The following is a 17,334-nucleotide window of genomic DNA, read 5'->3' as shown; positions in this document are numbered from 1 at the left end:
GTATACCACAATAAAAATGTTCATCATATATACTTTACTTGCAGCTCATCACTAGCTAGTCCAACCTACACCAACTATTTTGAATACCTTAGGTTATTTAAGTTAGGTCTATCTAAATTTAACCTCCTCTGGATCCACCAAGCCATTTCTTAATCATACTCACTCCTGCACTTGGGTTACCAGATACTAATAAATTATAATAAGAAATCTATCAAGCATATCTAATATTAATCAGGGCAATACCAGAACTGACATTTAAATTTGGAAACATCTTTTTAAACCAACATAATTTTTCTTCATAATTGTTTATGAACATTTTAAGGCTGTTAACTTCAATTCAGAATTTGTTTAAAAAAAAATCCAAACGCCAGTTGGCTAATCCTCTGCCCTGCAAGTACCAGGATCCCGTATGGGCGCTAGATGGCTGCTGTACTTCCCATCCAGCTCCCTGCTAATGCCATGGGAAAGCAGCAGAGGACAGCCCAAAGCCTTGGGACCCTGCATCTATATGGGAGACCCAGAAGAAGCTCCCAGCTCCTGGCTTTGGATCGGCTCAGCTCCAACCACTGTGACCATTTGAGGAGTGAACCAGCAGACAGAAGATCTTTGTCTCTCCTCACTGTAAAATCTTCCTTTCCAATAAAAATAAATAAATAAATAAAACTTTTACAAAAATGAAAATATTAATCCAAGAATTACATTTAATTAGTAGTCTTTCTTTGAATCACTCTACCACCAGTAAACTGGCCACGCAAGTTAAATTTACAAAACAAATTAAACCGAAACAAAAGTTGTGGCACAGACAGGCAGTCTCTTGGATAACTGAACCCCATGTCCGAGGGCCTGGTTGGAGGCCAGGACTCATTTTCAATCCAGCTTCCTGTTAACGCATACCCTGATAACAACAGCTCAAGTGTGTGTGAGTCCCACTCACATGCAGTCCCAGAGGAAGGGTCTGATTCATGGTCTTGCCCTAACTCAGCACAGCTACTGGGGACATCTGAGATAATATTCCACCATCACCACCACCACCCATCCACAGAGCCTCTTATGTTAAAATAAATTTATTTGAAAGGCAAACACACACCACACACACACACACACACACACACACACACACACAAATCAAGCAAAGAGCTAAATATTTTGTAGTTGCTAACCATTAACATAAGTCAATTACATAATCACTTTCATGTATTATGAAACTGTATACCAGTTTTGAAATCTAACTGGTGTACAAATACATTTCTAAAATGCATTTGAAAAAAATGTAACCCTATTTTCATAATTCTTACATTATAAAAACAGAGAAGAGTTCGGCCTATAACACGGTGTTATTTTCTTAATACAGGTAAAATCCAATTTTAACCCTCCTTTCCCACTAGTTACTTTTCAAATTCTCTGTATTTCTTCTATCGAGAAACTAATGCTCCCCCTATTTTCATACCATTATGAATGCCAGAATATCATCTCAAAGTTAAATTTTAAAATAAGATAAAAGTACATAGGAAAATAGATGGGCATTTAATTTAGAAAGATGTACGATAAAACAAGTAGAACTGACAACAATAGCAATGAAGTGGTAAATACATGTTCAAGGTATAATTGTTTCAACTTTGCTGAAGATTTGAAAAAATTCATAGCAGAACCTTGATGGAATAGCTTCCCACTTTCAAGGCCCAGTTCAATGGCCAATACAACATTTTGCCCTTCTCCAAGGCACTTAACTACTTCCTATCTTGTTATCATAGTTATCTACACGTCATATCTAACCTTCCTACTGGATCTTCTTTTGAGTCACCTGCCATTCAAAAACACCTTGCAGCACATCTTCTACACAGCAATCATCCAACAAAAGTGGGGATACCCTGAACATCCACTGGAAATAATCGGTTCTTCACTTGTACCACTTAAACCATTCTGCATGATGCATTCTATGATAATCATTACACAACCAAAGCTGAAATACACAAGATGTAATGTTTCAGGAAGTTTTATTTCCCTAACCATATATTTACCATATAACTGAGAAACAAAACCTTTAAAGTTACATTATAATACGCAGCTGCCTGAATTAAGAGATTGCTCAGCATTCACTCAGAGAAGGCAAAAATTCCTCTGGGACAGAGCCAAGACTGCAAGTTGGTGAACTGACTTGATCCTTGCAGACTAAGCAAGATCTGCAGAATTTCCAGTAGGGCACACACAGCGATCCAAGCTCTGGGGATGGGCTGGCCAAGCCTGAAATACGAGCTAGCCTAGGGGAATGGTCAGTGGCTGGGAACAGAAAAGTCTCAAGAGAGCTCTAGGGACACAAAACAACATGACAGGAGAATGAACAACTTAGCCTAAAACTAGGGAAAGGGCTAGCTAGACCGGGACCCACTGGGGACCTAAACCTGGAAATCACAACACAGAGTACGGTGAAATACATTGTTTGGTGTCAAACATGCTCAATTGGAAGTCCAAGTGGAATACTTCGGGCCCTTAGGTAACTGGGACATAGTGGGCAAAGGAGGAGAATAAGATACCTAGAACAGCCCACAACCAGTGGTGAAGTACCAGAAGGAAAAACAGGGGATGCCTTAATTGAGAAGCCAGAGAGTAAGGAGGGTGGGGTGGAGCAGCGAGAGAGCGCGGCTGTACAGAGTCACAGAGCCCAGCTAAGACAGGGCTGCTCAAAGCAAAATCCAGACAAGGGAACACTTCCCACATCCTACACCGCCCCCAGGCTTCTAGGGATTCCCCACCACCAAGAATACAGCTTCAGTCATCAACAGAAGCCAGAATCAGCAGTAAAAAAGCTAAACACCACTCAGGGCTCTCACATGAAATGAAGGACTCAACGCTGACTTTATGCCCCTATTTAAGTAATGCTAAGGTAAAAAAAATCACTAAATGACACGCTGAAAATCAGCTAAAGGTTTAACCTTCCAATTGTGATTAGCCATAACAGCAAAACCAGTTTGCTTTACTATTTTGATTTTTTTTAAGACTTTATCTTTCGGGCTTGATGTGGTAGCCTAGCAGCTAAAGTCCTCACCTTGAACATGCCAAGATCCCATGTGGGTGCCAGTTCTGGTCCGGGCAGCTCTGCTTCTCATCCAGCTCCCTGCCTATGGCCTAAGAAAGCAGTCGAGGACGGCCCAAAAACTTGGGACCCTGTATCCACATGGGAGACCCGGAAGACTCCAGGCTCCTGGCTTTGAACTGGCTCAGCTCCAACCATTACAGCCATTTGGGAAGTGAATCATGGATGAAGGATCTGACTTTCCGAAGAAAATAAGTAAATCTTTAAACGCACACAAAAAGGTTATCTTACAAAGAAAATCAGAAGGTGGCCAAATGCCTTCCAAGCAGCAAGCATAATTCAATTCGATATTCAGTATTTTCAGTGCTTAACACAAGTTGATGAAACACAGGTGGGCCAGGTAGAGTAAATAAAAACACTAGCATAATAAAGTACTGAACTGCATAAAACTATCAATTTACAAAAATGTATGTTCATGTTCCCTGTGTTCCTTAGAGGACAACGGTCAACACAAAATGTGCCACTGATTTGTCAGCTAGCAATCAACTAAAAGGAAGAAGTCTTATACAACTAAATACGCATTTGTTAAAGATTTATTTATTTTTATTAGTAAGTCAGATGTACATAGAGGAGGAGAGACAGAGAGGAAGATCTTCCATCCACTGATTCACTCCCCAAGCAGTCGCAAAGGCTGGAGCTAAGCCAACCCAAAGCCAGTAGCCTCTTCCAGGCCTCCCACGCGGGTGCAGGGTCCCAAGGCTTTGGGCTGTCCTCAACTGCTTTCCCAGGTCAGGTCACAGGCTAGGAGTTGGATGGGATGTGGGGCAGCCAGGATTAGAACCAGCACCCATATGGGATCCCAGCATGTTCAAGGCGAGGACTAAACTAAATATATTTGTATATAGCAAACCTACTGAACTGTATACAAGCCATTCCCACACTTCACCATCCAAATAAACATTTCAGCTTTGCCTGCCCTCTGTTTCAGAACACAAACTTCAAAACCCTGGATGCAGCGAGGGTGATCTGGACCAAGGGTGCTGCCATGGGGTTCTGGGCAACACTCAATCACTGGTTGTTATAAAGGTCAAGGTGTTGGGAAACAGGGACAAACCTGCTCTGCCCTCAGCACAATGGAAAACTCTCCTCTTGCCAGTCATTATGGATTTTAAACTGCCTTTCCTAGAGGATTCCAGGGAGCTTCAAAGCTACAACACACACCAAAACAATACCAGCATCACCACTCCAAAAAACTGGGTAAATTCCTATGATGCCAGGGTACAGGGTAGTTTCCAAAGGCAGAATGTTCCAGAAAAACATAAATAGTTTGAGTCCCCCCCGCCACCCCTAGTCCCCTAGGAAACTCCAGGTAAATGCATACAACTGCCCCAAGTCTGTCCCAAAACTGCAGTTTGGAAGCATGGAGGAAGACAAGCAAAATACCTCCAGTCCCCTACGGATCCCAGCTTCCCCCCAGCTTCCCCTCAGCTTCCCCCTGTGGATCCTGCCCCTGGCCTGAGGTCACCCAGCTGCTGAGAGCAGTCCCTGTGCAGACCACGAAATGTAGTGACACAGGTATGTGCTGGCTGCCTACTACCAACGTGAGGATCTCAAAGAACTTCAGCTGCTCTAAAGCTTACGTAACACTTAAAAACACCTTCTCTTCAGTACTCCAATGTTTGCCACTTACAAAAGCTGAGTACCATTCAAAAACAGGAGCCACTCTCCCCTCCATTCTCCCAAAGTGACAGCAATCCACAGGCAGACGGTAAAAACAGGATTCCGAATGTCATCTAACGTGTTGGGATCCAGCATGTATTTTGGAAAGCTGGATCAAAATGTTTCGGTTGCTAATACATTCAGAACAGACTCAGATTAACTCTAAGCCTCTAAAAGAAAGATACCACTTAGCTCCAGAACCCCTCATCCATTTTCAACGCTTTATTCATTTTCCTGTCCAACTACAGATATTCAAAGGCCTGCCCAACTCCAAAAAAAAAAGGTTCCTTTCAGGTAATTTCAGCCAGATGAGAGCCTCCTCAGGTCCTCTGCCCAGTGTCAAGGGCGGCCGTGCCACATGACCATCCTCCCCAGGAGATCTCAGGGGCCAAATGACTCACCTGCATTAGAAACCCCAATTACACAAGATGGGAATTTAAAAATACGCTGTCAGTTCACAGACCAGACCAAAATAAATTTCAAAGTATATCTAAGCTAGTTCACAATAAAAATAGTCAAAAGATATCCTGAATAAGTGTTCAGCATTATAATCTAAAGCATTTCGTAATTCAAATTACATTTCAAACAATATCAAAAACAAAAAGGTCAACTCAAAACTACAACAAACCTTTTTTTTTTTTTTCCCAGAGCTTACAATACTACTTCCCAAGTGTTAGAAAGGTTTCTATGTCAGAGAATAAGTCATGGAAATGAAGTTTCACTATCTGTAAACACTGCACAAGATCCCAGATTTTCCATAAATCGTCAGTTCCACTCCGTGGGAGACCCTATGGCAAGTCTAGCCTATATTAAAACAAGTGCTAAGAGATGTAAGCCACCATCCCCACCAACAGGACATGTCTGTGCCTCAACTATGAAAAAAGGTGTTCAGACCCTCTAACAGCTTTCCAACTCTCGGTCCTATGCAAATGACTTTCAAATTCTCAAGCAGGCCTCAGGAAGTTAAGCACAAGCTACTATATTTAATTAAACATTCCCTCTAATTCCCAATAGTCAATCACAGGAAATATTTTGTTCCAAAACAGGCTCTCCTAAAACAGTTAAGTCTTGGCTAATCTGCATTTTGGAACTGGATTTTTTTGTTCTAAGTCATAGTACAATTTCTCCCTTTTATAACTCCTCGGAGCAGAAGAGCCTTTCAGATCTGAGAGTGAAACTGGGTTTTCACAAGTAATTCATCTTGAAGAAAAGTCTAACCAGAAAACTAGTTATGAGTTAGATCAGTTCTGGGTGTTTCTTTATTTTTTTTTTCTTTAAAATACCCTTTTACTCAAACTGAAAATGCACTTGCTGGAATCGGGCTTGCACTAACGGACGCTCATTACCCCTGAAACCTCTTACTCCTCGGAGCAACACAGTCCACCCGGCCCCAGACCACGCTGAGGGTTCCCAGGGAGAGCAGCACTTGGAGCACAGCTAGTCCTACTTAGCACCTCTTCGTCCTCCTAAGTTCAAAATGTAAAAATTACACCTGCGTTAAAATAACCAATGAAATGGTAAGAGACGATCTTACAATCTACACACACATATAAAGCCTAAGCCTTAAAAGTTTGAATATTCCTAGTTTCAGAATACTGTGACAACTCCTTCTGAAAGGCAAACTAAAACTATTCCCAAACGCTGTCTTTATCTTTAAAGAAAGCTACTCCAGCAAGTTGAAGTATGTTGTATCCATATACAAGGACATGAAGAATGGTGTGAGTACACACTGTACTCTGAACGCCAAGAAAAAAAAATTCAATGGCAAATGCTTCTTAATAGCTTAAGTAGGACTGACAGAGGAGCAAGCCTGTCAAGCATTTAAATGCCAATGTTAAGTGAAATTGGGTTGGACAGACAGCTGTGATTTTACTGAGAATCTAGAGTACGCAGAGCCTGCAGTGGGAAGTTACTTCACCCTTTTCAAACACTTTGGCAAAATTACACCGTGATAGCTTGTAATGAGGTTGGAAGAGATACCTCTACTCTGAAAACACTTGGGAAAAGTAAAATAAGTCCTGGTTCCTTCTCCAACGGACGTGGGTACCAGGTGAGTAACGAGCTTCCTGACGAGGACGCAGCACAGAAATGACAAGGCATGTAAAACATTGGTTGTGAAGACCACTCGGGTTCAGACCAAAGCGCACCCAGTCTAACACGCAGGCCAGAGAAGCGAGGAGGGATGATTCAAGTAGAGAGCCTTTTTACATCACTTCTCCCACCTGCGACCGTGAGAAAGTGTCATCTTTAGGGTAGTGGGAAGAAGGAACCCGAACTGCGAGTGGACCTCCCGTGGGCCTTCGGCCTTCAAGTGGGAGATAGGGATGTGCCAGTCCCCCACTCATTGTCTTTTCCTTCCTAGCTTTGCAGGAGTGAAGCGGAGAGGGCAGCAAGGCGCCTCGTCAACATTTCCCATCCACCGGACGTGAGGTCCTGCTGCACCCAGGGCTCGCACCTCCGCAGTCACAGGTCACAGCACCCGGCCCCCTCGCCAGCCCCCACCAGTGGCCCAGTGTTCCATAACGCTTGAAGTAGCAAGGCCAAGAAAAGGCGCACACGTTCCCAGCTCCGGGCTAGTCTCCGTGTTTCCAATGAACAGCCGTCCTAAGATGGCCAAGACCATGTTTGGGGAGGTGCTTCCCTGCGCGGACCAGGGCCGGCCTCGCCGCACTGGCCCTTTAAAGGCCCTCCGCTTCCTGTGCCCGCAGCCCCTCCCGGCCTCCGCCGGCTCCCGCCTCCGCCGAGGGTCACACTTGAACTTAGCTCGCCCCGCGCCGGGCGCCGGCGCTCCGCAGGCGGTGGCCGCCCCTTCGCACGTGTCCACAGACGCTCCCTCGAGTTCGGCGGCGCCCGTCCCCCCACCACCCGAGGCTACTCTGGGATAAAAACCAAAACCAAGCCAAGCGCGCACCGGCCTCCTGAAGCGGCGCACCCAGCACCGCACCGTCCTGGGCCGATTACGCCCGAGGCTGCCCCTCCACCTGCAGCCTGGCCCCGTGCAGCGCGGGTCTCGGGGCTCCCCCACCTCGCGTCCTCCTCCAGCCTGGCGAGGCGGAAACGGCCCCCGGCACTGCGAGGGTGGAGAGGAGCGCCATCCCCCAAGGAGGTCCGAGGGGCAAAAGGGCAGCGGCTCCGCGTAAAACCCTCTCTCTGGCTAACTTTCCTGCTTTGACGCCCAGTTCCTGACACACTCACTTTCTTCCCTCCTTGGCTCCCCGGCAAGCCCCTTTCCCTGTCCCACCGCCAACTCTTCCCCCAGTGCGCGCACCTCTTCTCTGCCCGGGTAAACCCCCGCACCTGCCACTTCCCCACCCACTCTCGGCCTCCCGCCCGCTCGCGCGCGCGCGCGCCCCCCGGGGCCCGGGCGACGACCCAGCCGTAGCCCCCGCCTCCCTCTCCGCTCCTCCAGGGGGGTCGAGCCGCCCGCCCGCAGGGGCTCACCTTCCAGCCCGCCGAGCTGTTGCTGTCGCCCTTATCCTTGAAGTAGGGTACGCTCTTGACCATCCACTCGTAGATCTGCGACAGCGTGAGCCGCTTCTCGGCCGAGCTCTCGATGGCCTTGGTGATGAGGTCGGCGTAGGACAGGTTGCCCCACGCGTTGCGGCGGGACGAGCTGCTCTTGCGCGGCTGCCCCGCGAGCGGCCCGGCGGCGGCTGGGGGCACGGGCGGGTGCTGCGACAGAGGCCCGGGCGCCGGGGGCTGCTGCGGCGGGGGCGGCGGCGCGGGGTGCAGGCAGCCCGCCTCCGCGCCCTGGAAGTCCCCGCACAGTCCCCCGGTGGCCGCCGCGGCCGCCGCCGCCGCTACGGCCGCCGCCGCCGCCGCTGCGGCCGCCGCCACGGAGCCGGGCGCCTGCGGGAAGTCCTCGCTCTCTTCCAGCAGGCTCAGGTTGCTCATGAAGTCGGCGCTGACAGCGGCCGCCGAGGCTGGGGGCAGGCCCGCCGCGGCGTCGGGGTTGGTGGCGGCCGCGCCGCCCGACGGCGCCGGACTGGAGGTGGCCGAGTTGGACTGGCTAAACTCCGGCCTGGGCAGCGGCCAGGTGCAAGAGCGCGGCCGGGGCAGCGGCTCGAAGTCCGGGTCCACGTCCACCACCTGAGGCGCTTCGGCCATGGTGACCCCCGCCCCTCCCCCAGCCGCCGGAGACCCGAGAATGGAGGCGGAGGGGAGGGGGGAGCCTGCGCGGGTCGGAGAGGGCGCAAAGGGCCCGGTTCGGGATCCTCGGGGTGAAGGGTGGAAGTGGCGGGGTGAGGGCCGAGTCAGTGCCGCGAGCGAACGGAAACCGGCAGGAAGAAGCGGCGGAGTGGAAGCGCGAGCCCAGAACTTAACTTCGTGGGTCCATCCAAATCCAAGGTTGCTCCGGGTTCGCTGCACCGGACGGGGAGGGGACGGCCGGCCGAGAGCCGCCGGGCTGGGCAGCCGCGAGAGGCCCGCGCTGCTTGCTGACAGAGCCGCGGACCGAGCGAGGGACGGACGGGACGGACGCCGCGGGGCGCGAGCGCAGCTGCCTGTTGAATGTGGCGGCGGCAGCGGCGGCTGCAGCAACTACGCGGCTGCCCGACTTACGGGATCTGCCACCGCCCCCCGCCCGCGGCGGCGCGCGCGCCGGCCCGCCCCTGATGGGCAGCCCGCGCGGCCAATGGACACGCGGCGCCGCCGCCCGGGCAGCCAGTGGGCGCGGGCCTGGGCGGAGGCTGCTTTTCCACGAGGAGGCGGCCGTGGGTTGGCGGGGGCAGTGGGGTGTTTTTCTCTCGGGTGAACACACACACAGGGTCTCGCGTGTGTGTCTCTCTCGCGCTCGCGGTTCTGTCATTCTTTTCTGGTAATTCTCGAGTGTTTCTGTCAGTCTCTCGCCCTCTCCCTGTTTTGATTGCTGGGAGGCCAACCAGCGTGGAGGCGGCGGCGACACTTTGTTTACTACGGAGGGAGCGCAGCCGAGTACTCGCAAACCCCGAGTGGAACGAGTGCTCCCCGTCGCCCCGACCTCGGCTCGGACCCCGGAGCCCGGGCGGGGAGCAAGGGCTAGGGCTAGGGCCTCCGGGCGGGCGGAGGCGGCCGCGCGGAATTCCACTCTGCCGCCCCACTCGGCTCCACCCACGAGGTCTCCGCGGCGCGGGGGAAGTCGGCGGGGTTTGTTTTTGTGCAGTGTTCTCGCTGCGCTCGGGCCGCACAGGTCCCCACCCCGGGCGCCGTGGGCCCTGTAGTCCAGTCCCAGCCAGCACGGGACGCCCACGCGCTGCAGCCCACCTGTGCGCGCAGCCCCCGGGGGCTGGAGCTGCTGCGTTCTGGACCGAAAAGGGGCAGGAAGGAGGGGAAGGCTGGGCGCGCACAGCACCACCGACCCTCGTGCTCTGTGGGACCCCGTGGCCGTGGGCGCCGCACGGGCCAGGGGCAGCAGAGCGAAGCGGCCCGGAGAACAGGTTCGCCGGCGATTTCTCCAAATGTTACTTATGTGTAGTTAAGTTTACCACTTAGCGTACTTGCTTTTTTTTTTTTATTGTGATGAAGTGATGAAGCATTGTGTGAAAATCGGAGAGGAGATAAGCCCCCTACCTCCAGGGTTTGGGGCTGTCCGCTGCGTCCATCCGTCTGTCCCACCCCCACCCTCTCTCTCCTCTCCCCATCTGGGCTCCAGCTCTGGGATGCCCCTGTCCAGGATCAGTGGGACCAACGGAAGGAACACAATGGCCCTAGTGTCTGATGGAGCAATAGAGTTTTCAAATTCTGTTTTGTTTTGCTTTTTTTTTTTGCTTTTGCTTTTTTTTTTCTTTCTCCCCTTTGGAAGAATATGGAAGGCATTTCCTTTTAGAGGGGATGGGAATACTTAGAAGATGGACATGACAGTTTCTAATATCTTCTCCATAAAATTACTCCCAAATCTTTAAAAACAAGCTCATTTATTACAAGTAGTTCCTCAATTTAAAAAAAAAAGCATGAAAAGAAAAGTAGGCCTCTTTAAAAAATTTAAAAAAAAAACATATAGAGAAAGCATTTATTTCTTTCTTTACAATCTCATCAGCTTTTCCCCCGGCCCAGGTCTCTATTTCTTCGTAATCCATTCACGCCTCAACTTCCTACTGACACTGGGGGCAGGTAGGAGTGGGGACGGCGAGCTGGTCGAACTGGAGTGAAGGGTAGGTTCCCATCCGCTGTTGGGTCGTGGTCGGCTGACGTTTACTGAACTGTGAACAGCTCGGGGCTCCGCTGCCAGCCGCTAGGGGACCTCAGTAACCCAGAAGATGAGCTCGAGAGAGGGTGGCTGTGAACAATTGTGGCAGCCCAGCCTTTCCAATTCCGCTGTGCAGAAACAGCCCAGAGACAGCCAGCCACACCCTTCTCAGAGGCGCGGCCCTGGTGAAGTGGGTCGTTCTTGGCAGACAGCCACCTGCAAATGTGGCCTTCATTTGCCATCGGATTTGTCAGGGCCTGAGTTGGAGGGGAGTGTTTGGTGAAGGGAGTTTGCCTACAAGCCCTCGTGAAATTCTTGAAGTCCCAGAAGCTGCTCTGCCCAGTGGTTTCTTTATAGATCACCAGTTGCTTTTGCTAGATTTTTTTTTTTAACTTGGGGCAGGCATTTGGCCCAGCTGTTGGGATGACTCTTGAGCCCCTGAACCTCACAGCAGTGTGCCTGTGTCTGTGCACCCTGGCCTTCCTGCTGCGGTGTACCCTGGGAGGGAGCAGGAGATGTGATTTGAGTTCCCAGCTCCCCCTTCTACCATTCCTGGGCTGGAGAGTGAATCAGTACATGGAAAATAGATTGTCTGAATCTCTTCCCCAAATCAAGGTAAATTAATTAAAATTTAAAATAAAAATTTGACTTGGAGTACGCGCACAGAACCTGGAGTACCAATGTCCCAGAACCACAAGGAAACGTTGAAGGACTGGTCTTGTGGCACAGTGGGCTAGGCTGCTGCAATGCTGCCATCCCATCTGAGTGCAGGCTTGAGTCCTGGCTGTTCCACTTCTAATCCAGCTCCCTGCTAATGTGCCTAGGAAACCAGTGGAACATGGCCCAAGTGGCCAAGATGGGAAACCTGAATGAAGTTCATGGTTTGGCTTGCCCACCCTAACAATTGGGGCCATTTGGAGAGTGAACCAACTGATAGAAGATCTGTCTCTCCCTCTCTGTAACTCTGCCCTTCAACTAAATAAAAAATATTTTTTTAAATTTTTTATTATTTTATAATACGGTTCCGCTACCTGTGACCTGGGCATCCTATTTAGTAGAATAGGTTCAAGTCCGAGCTGCTCTGCTTTTACTCCAGCTCCCTGCTGATGTAGTTGGGGCCCAAATGTGTGGTCCCTGCAACCCACAAGGAGACCTGGATGGAGTTCCTGGCTCCTGGCTTCAGTCTGACCTATTGTGGCCATTTGGAAAATGAACCAGTGGATGGACAATCTCTCTGTGTTTCCCTCTATTGCGTTGCCTCTCAAATAAATAAATATACTTCTTTTTTAAAAGTTGAAAGTGTATTCAGAGGCCACTTGAATAGAGAAATAGAGAAAATAGAGAAAGTGATTTGGCCAAGGTCACACAGAGTGGTAGGTGATGTCAAGGCCAGAGTTTCAATTTTGGACTTTGCTATCAATATAACCTTGTCAATACACAGAAAATGGAAAATATCTCGTAAGCCCAATATATCTAGAGTCGCTGTAGTTTGGTGTTATATTTCTTTCCAGCCAGCCCATAGGTTTTGGTCATTTTATTTGGATGAACTAAGCTGAATGAAGGTTTGATTTAAAAGATGAAGCAGACACACACACACACACAGAGTGAGTAAGATAATGAAAGAAAAAAATAACAAAAGAAGTAGGGTTGTTTCTACATTCAAAAATGTAAATGTTGGGGCCAACCTTGATACTATAAGATTAAGCCACTTCTTAGGATACCACTTAGGGAATGCTTAAGGTGAATGGAGTCCCATCTCCACTTCCAGTCCAGCTTCCACTTAATATGGATCCTGGAAAGTGGCAGATTAAGGATTCCCGACTGTGGTCCTTCCTTCGCACAGGGGAGACCCCAAGGAATTCCTGCCATCTGTGCAGCTCAGCACCAGCTGTTCTGGACTCTTGGGCAGTGATGCTTTGGGGTTAACTATCTCTCTTCTCTCTCTCTCTCTCCATAGCTCTGTCTTCCAAATACATAAAAATGAATATACATTTTTGGGGGAAAAAAAGGAAAGAAAAGATGAATGTTTTTCCTCTCTCAGGAGGCTGTCTAAGTATTTAGGTCAGCAGTGGTTCTGCTAAAGAAAAAAAAAATCATTTCTTTGCTCCTGCGGGATTTTCTGTGGTTGCTATTTGCTTTGAAGACTCATTCTAATGATTATCGCTTATTAGTTGCTGCGTGTGGCCAACGGGGAAGAGAAAATGGTTTATGTCAGGTAAGGATAACTAGAATAAAAGTGGAAATTTCTCCACACGCAGCCCATCTTACCAAGCTCAGGATGCCCTTTATGGGCTGGGTTTTTGGGGTAACCATTATCTCATCCTCAACAGGCAGAAACTCATGCCCTGACCCCCGCCCTCACATGGATGTGACCCTCAGGACAGGCCATTCCAGTCCAGCTTCATCAGCAACAAGCTGGGATGCTTCATATCCAGTTGCAGCACTTCCCTCCATACTTCTGTTCCTTCCTCCACGGGTATCCCAGTTCCAATATTCTGTCTGACATACCCTAAGGTATTGCTACCAACCTAAAGCAGCCTTTCTCCTGTCTGACCAGAGAAAATAATGATCTGGAAAAATAAGCAGAGAGAGCCCCAGGTCTTTAGAGTGTATGAGCAGACGTTGTGACATCATGGCTTAAGCAGTTGCATGGGATGCACAGCTCTCATATCAGGGTGCCTTGATGGAGTCCCGGCTAGTGCCTGCTTCTCTCTGGCTTCCTGCTAATGTTCCAGTGAGGCAACAGGTAACAGCCCAAGTGCTTGGGCCCCCGCCACCCTTGCTGGAGACCCAGATGGAGTTCCAGGCCCTTGGCTACAGCCTGGCCCAGTCAGACTGAATCACTAGATAAAAGAACCCCCTTTCTCTCTCGAATCTCCATGTCATTCTGCCTTTCAAATAAACAAAACAATAGTTGCTCAAAAACTAACCTATGAAATGGTAGCTGTAGTACTATCAGAAGTAACCATTCGCTGAAGATATGACTTCAGATGTTATCCTTTGCTGCATACATGTCAGATAATGTGGGTTTTGGAGTTCATTGTGGGATTTTTTTAAGTAAAAGATTTTTCTCTAATTATTTATTTGAAAGGCAGATCTTCAGATTATTGGACAGAATTCAGCTTATATTAAACCCTAGGTCCTTCAGTATCTTTGTAATAATACTGTAATATTAGAATTACAGTTTTATTTTTCTTATTTATTTTTATTGGGAAGGCGGATATATACAGAGAGGCGGAGAAACAGAAAAGAAGATCCTCCGTCCAATGGTTCACTCCCCCAAGTGACCGCAATGGCTGGAACCCCGCCAATCCAAGGCCAGGAGCCAGGAGCTCTTCCGGGTCTCCCACACGGGTGCAGGATCTCAATGCCCTCCCAAGGCTTTGGGCCGTCCTCGACTACTTTCCCAGGCCACAAGCAGGGAGCTGGATGGGAAGCGGGGCTGCCAGGATTAGAACCGGTGACCATATGGGATCCCAGGCGTGCAAGGCAAGAACCTTAACCACTACATTATCACGCCGGGCCTGAATTACAGCTTTTTTCTAACAAAATTAATCGATGGCACATGAAATTCCAAGTTCTCCAAATGTCACTAATTTGAAGCTTGCAGTCATGTTTGAAGCACAGTGTGTTTTCACTATTTTATTTCTGTTTCTTGTCATATTAAAACTCTTCACAGGCTTCCAAAGGCGGGGGGGAGGGCATATGTATTAAATAAGAAAATGCTGCCGTGCAGAACACAGATGGTCATATGTTTTTGGCAGAGAAGAAGTGTAACAAGACGTTTTACTTATTTACTTGGGAAAATGAATGTTCAAGTAAAGCAGCAGCAAATTAGTGGCTGTTTTATAAGAACTCAGTTTTTTCAAATTCTGATCACCCTATTTTCAAAACATTGTAGCAGGGAAAGGGAGTCGAGGGTGTTGTAAGCAAAGTATCAGGAGGAGAGTTGAGGACGGTCAGACAGAATGCAAGGAGCAGAAACACCGTTCCACAGCAGCTCATAATGTTGCTTGTCACTTATTGATAAAATCGATCACAAGAGGCAATGACTGTGCAGTCAGAGTCCATGTGTTTCTTTTTTTATATATGTAGTAAAACCTTATTTATTTATTTTTTTCAGTTTTGAATTTTATCATAGAATTCTGTATAATCTGGGATTCTCCTCCTCGCAATTTCCACCCCCGATCGATTTCTCCCATATTGTCACAACAGTCCATCTCTTCGTAACAAGTTAGAGTTCATCAGTCTGCCAATTGTGACAGGTAGTTGCTGTGTCAGGGCATCAAAGCAGGAGGTAAGAGTTTATCAAATTTCACATTTGGCTGACGCACAGGGCCCACCCGTATGCAGTGTGCTGTGCCACAGGAGACTAGAGAATATTTCTGCAGGAAAGCAGGTGTCTATTTTGCAGCAAATACAGCCTTTAAAACACAAGACACATTCCATATTCTAAAGTTTAACATTTAAAACTGGAATTTCTAATTAGCTGATTGCTGACACAGTGCTGGAGGAAGAATGAATTTGCTTCCACATGTGATGCCATATGTACTTTAAATAATTCTGTGTTTTCAACAACAAACTGAAAACAGAACATTTGATGGTTGTGTTGCAGAAGCATGAATTCTAGAAGATTCCACGCTGGAAAAAATGATTCCTCATTTCAAGACCTGCCGTTGTTTTTTTAGATTTATACATCTGAAATAAGCTGATACAAACGTCAATGAGTCCATCCGCATCCATTTCTTGTTTCAAATTGTTTTCAGATCTAATTCTTTTTTTTTCTTTCTTGCTCAGAATCAGAATATGCACTGAAAATACTGTCTTTATGTTTCAGTATTAGTGGAAACATTTTTTTAAACCAATAACTATGAATCAAGCATTTTACAACTATTATTTGAATCAATCCTGTAAAACAACCCAGAACATAAAGATCATTTTCATTCACATTTCATGGAAATTGAAACTGAGGTTCAAAGGGCTAAGAAATTTACCTATGTGCCTGTCTTGGAAGCTTATCTAAATATAGATCAGGCAGGAACCTGCCATGATTCGCATCCACAGCTCATCTCCTGTGAACACATTTCTGCCTCCAATTACTCACTTTTTCCCCCAGAAAATTGACATTTGCGCTTACGTGTGTAGTCATTGTCAGCTACCAGATCTGTCTGAACTGTATACAGTGTATGTGACTGACAGAAACCTAGAGACCACACAACTACAACAGTGGTGCTGCTGTTCGCACTGTGTGATAGGAACGATGGAGGGCTTCAAGCCATTAACACATGCTTATTTCAGCAGACAGCTTGAGCCTAGGAGGTGGAACAAGTACCACCGGTCCTTCCAGAGAGGCGGGTTGACCTCAGACTCTTCCAATGTCCTCCTTACCCCGAACCACAGCAGAGCCACACTCAGCTGTATTCCCGCCAAAGAAAAGGATCAGTGCTGAATTTGGGGCTTTGTTTGTTTGTTTGTTTTGTTCTCTAATCATCTTTCTTCCCTCAGCTGAGTTTCAGAAGCTTAGAGTTAAGTTAGAACCAATGAGCATATATTTTACAGTGCCAGGGATGGGCCTTAGTGCAACAGTGTGTAAGTCAGCTCTACTGCAGTGCCTGCACTGGGATTGATCAAAGCCGTTAGGTCATTTCTTTTCATGAAGCAGTAAACAAACTAAAGAGCAAAGCCTGTGTTCCTTTGAGTTTTGAAGATGGCCTTACTGTGCACGGAGCATCTCCCCTCCTACTGGCAAACGAACATAAACTATAAAAAATATTGTTTTGAAAAATTTGGTTTACTTGAAAGCCAGAATTAGAAAGAGGAGAGAGAAAGAGAGAGAGAGAGAGAGAGAGAGAGAATCTTCCATCTGCTGGTTCACTCCCCAAATGGCCACAATGATCAGAGCTGGGAGCCAGGAGCTTCTTTCACATCTCCTATGGGGATGCAGGAGCCCAAGCACTTGGACCATCCTGCACTGCTTTTGCAGATCTTCAGCAGGAAGCTGGATCAGAAGTGGAGCAACTGGGACAAGAACCAGCACCCATATGGAATGCTAGCACGACAGGCGAGGGATTAGTTTGTTATACTACCCGTGCGCCAAGCCCCTAAAAATATTTTTTAAAGCCTTATTAGAGAAAACTGGCTGAAGAATTAGGAATGGATGAGATGTTAATGGATCGAGCTTTTGCAAGAAACAGGAATAAAGCTGCCGTCAGCTAAGCATGGAAGCTGGGCACTCTCGGCTTCAGCCAAGGAATGAGCAGCCTCTCCTGACCACAGCCAGCTTGGCCCAAGCAGAGCTTATCTGATCTGAACCCCCACTCGTCTCTGCCAGGTTAATTTAAATTAGCAGTGAATCAGAAAGAGGAAACTTTGGAGGCTTACTTGTCCATTTCCAAGGGTGTGCTAGATAAAGGACTTTGTG

The 17,334-nt window shown here is 48.0% G+C and overlaps 1 protein-coding gene across 1 annotated transcript in view; it reads right to left on the bottom strand.

Moving 5' to 3' along the window:
* Positions 1–9,195, bottom strand: part of FOXO1 (forkhead box O1) — a 99,473-nt gene extending 90,278 nt beyond the window's left edge. Inside the window, exon 1 of the mRNA XM_012926676.2 lies at positions 8,192–9,195. Coding sequence (XP_012782130.2) covers positions 8,192–8,857 — 666 coding nt within the window. The 5' untranslated portion in view covers positions 8,858–9,195. The remainder of the gene's footprint in view (positions 1–8,191) is intronic.
* Between the last annotated feature and the right edge of the window lie 8,139 nt (positions 9,196–17,334).

The sequence above is a fragment of the Ochotona princeps genome, chromosome 12, assembly GCF_030435755.1.
Source record: "Ochotona princeps isolate mOchPri1 chromosome 12, mOchPri1.hap1, whole genome shotgun sequence".
Classification (NCBI taxonomy): Eukaryota; Metazoa; Chordata; class Mammalia; order Lagomorpha; family Ochotonidae; genus Ochotona; species Ochotona princeps.
Note: the sequence above shows the minus strand (reverse complement) of the source record. Positions and strands in the feature narration are given on the sequence as shown.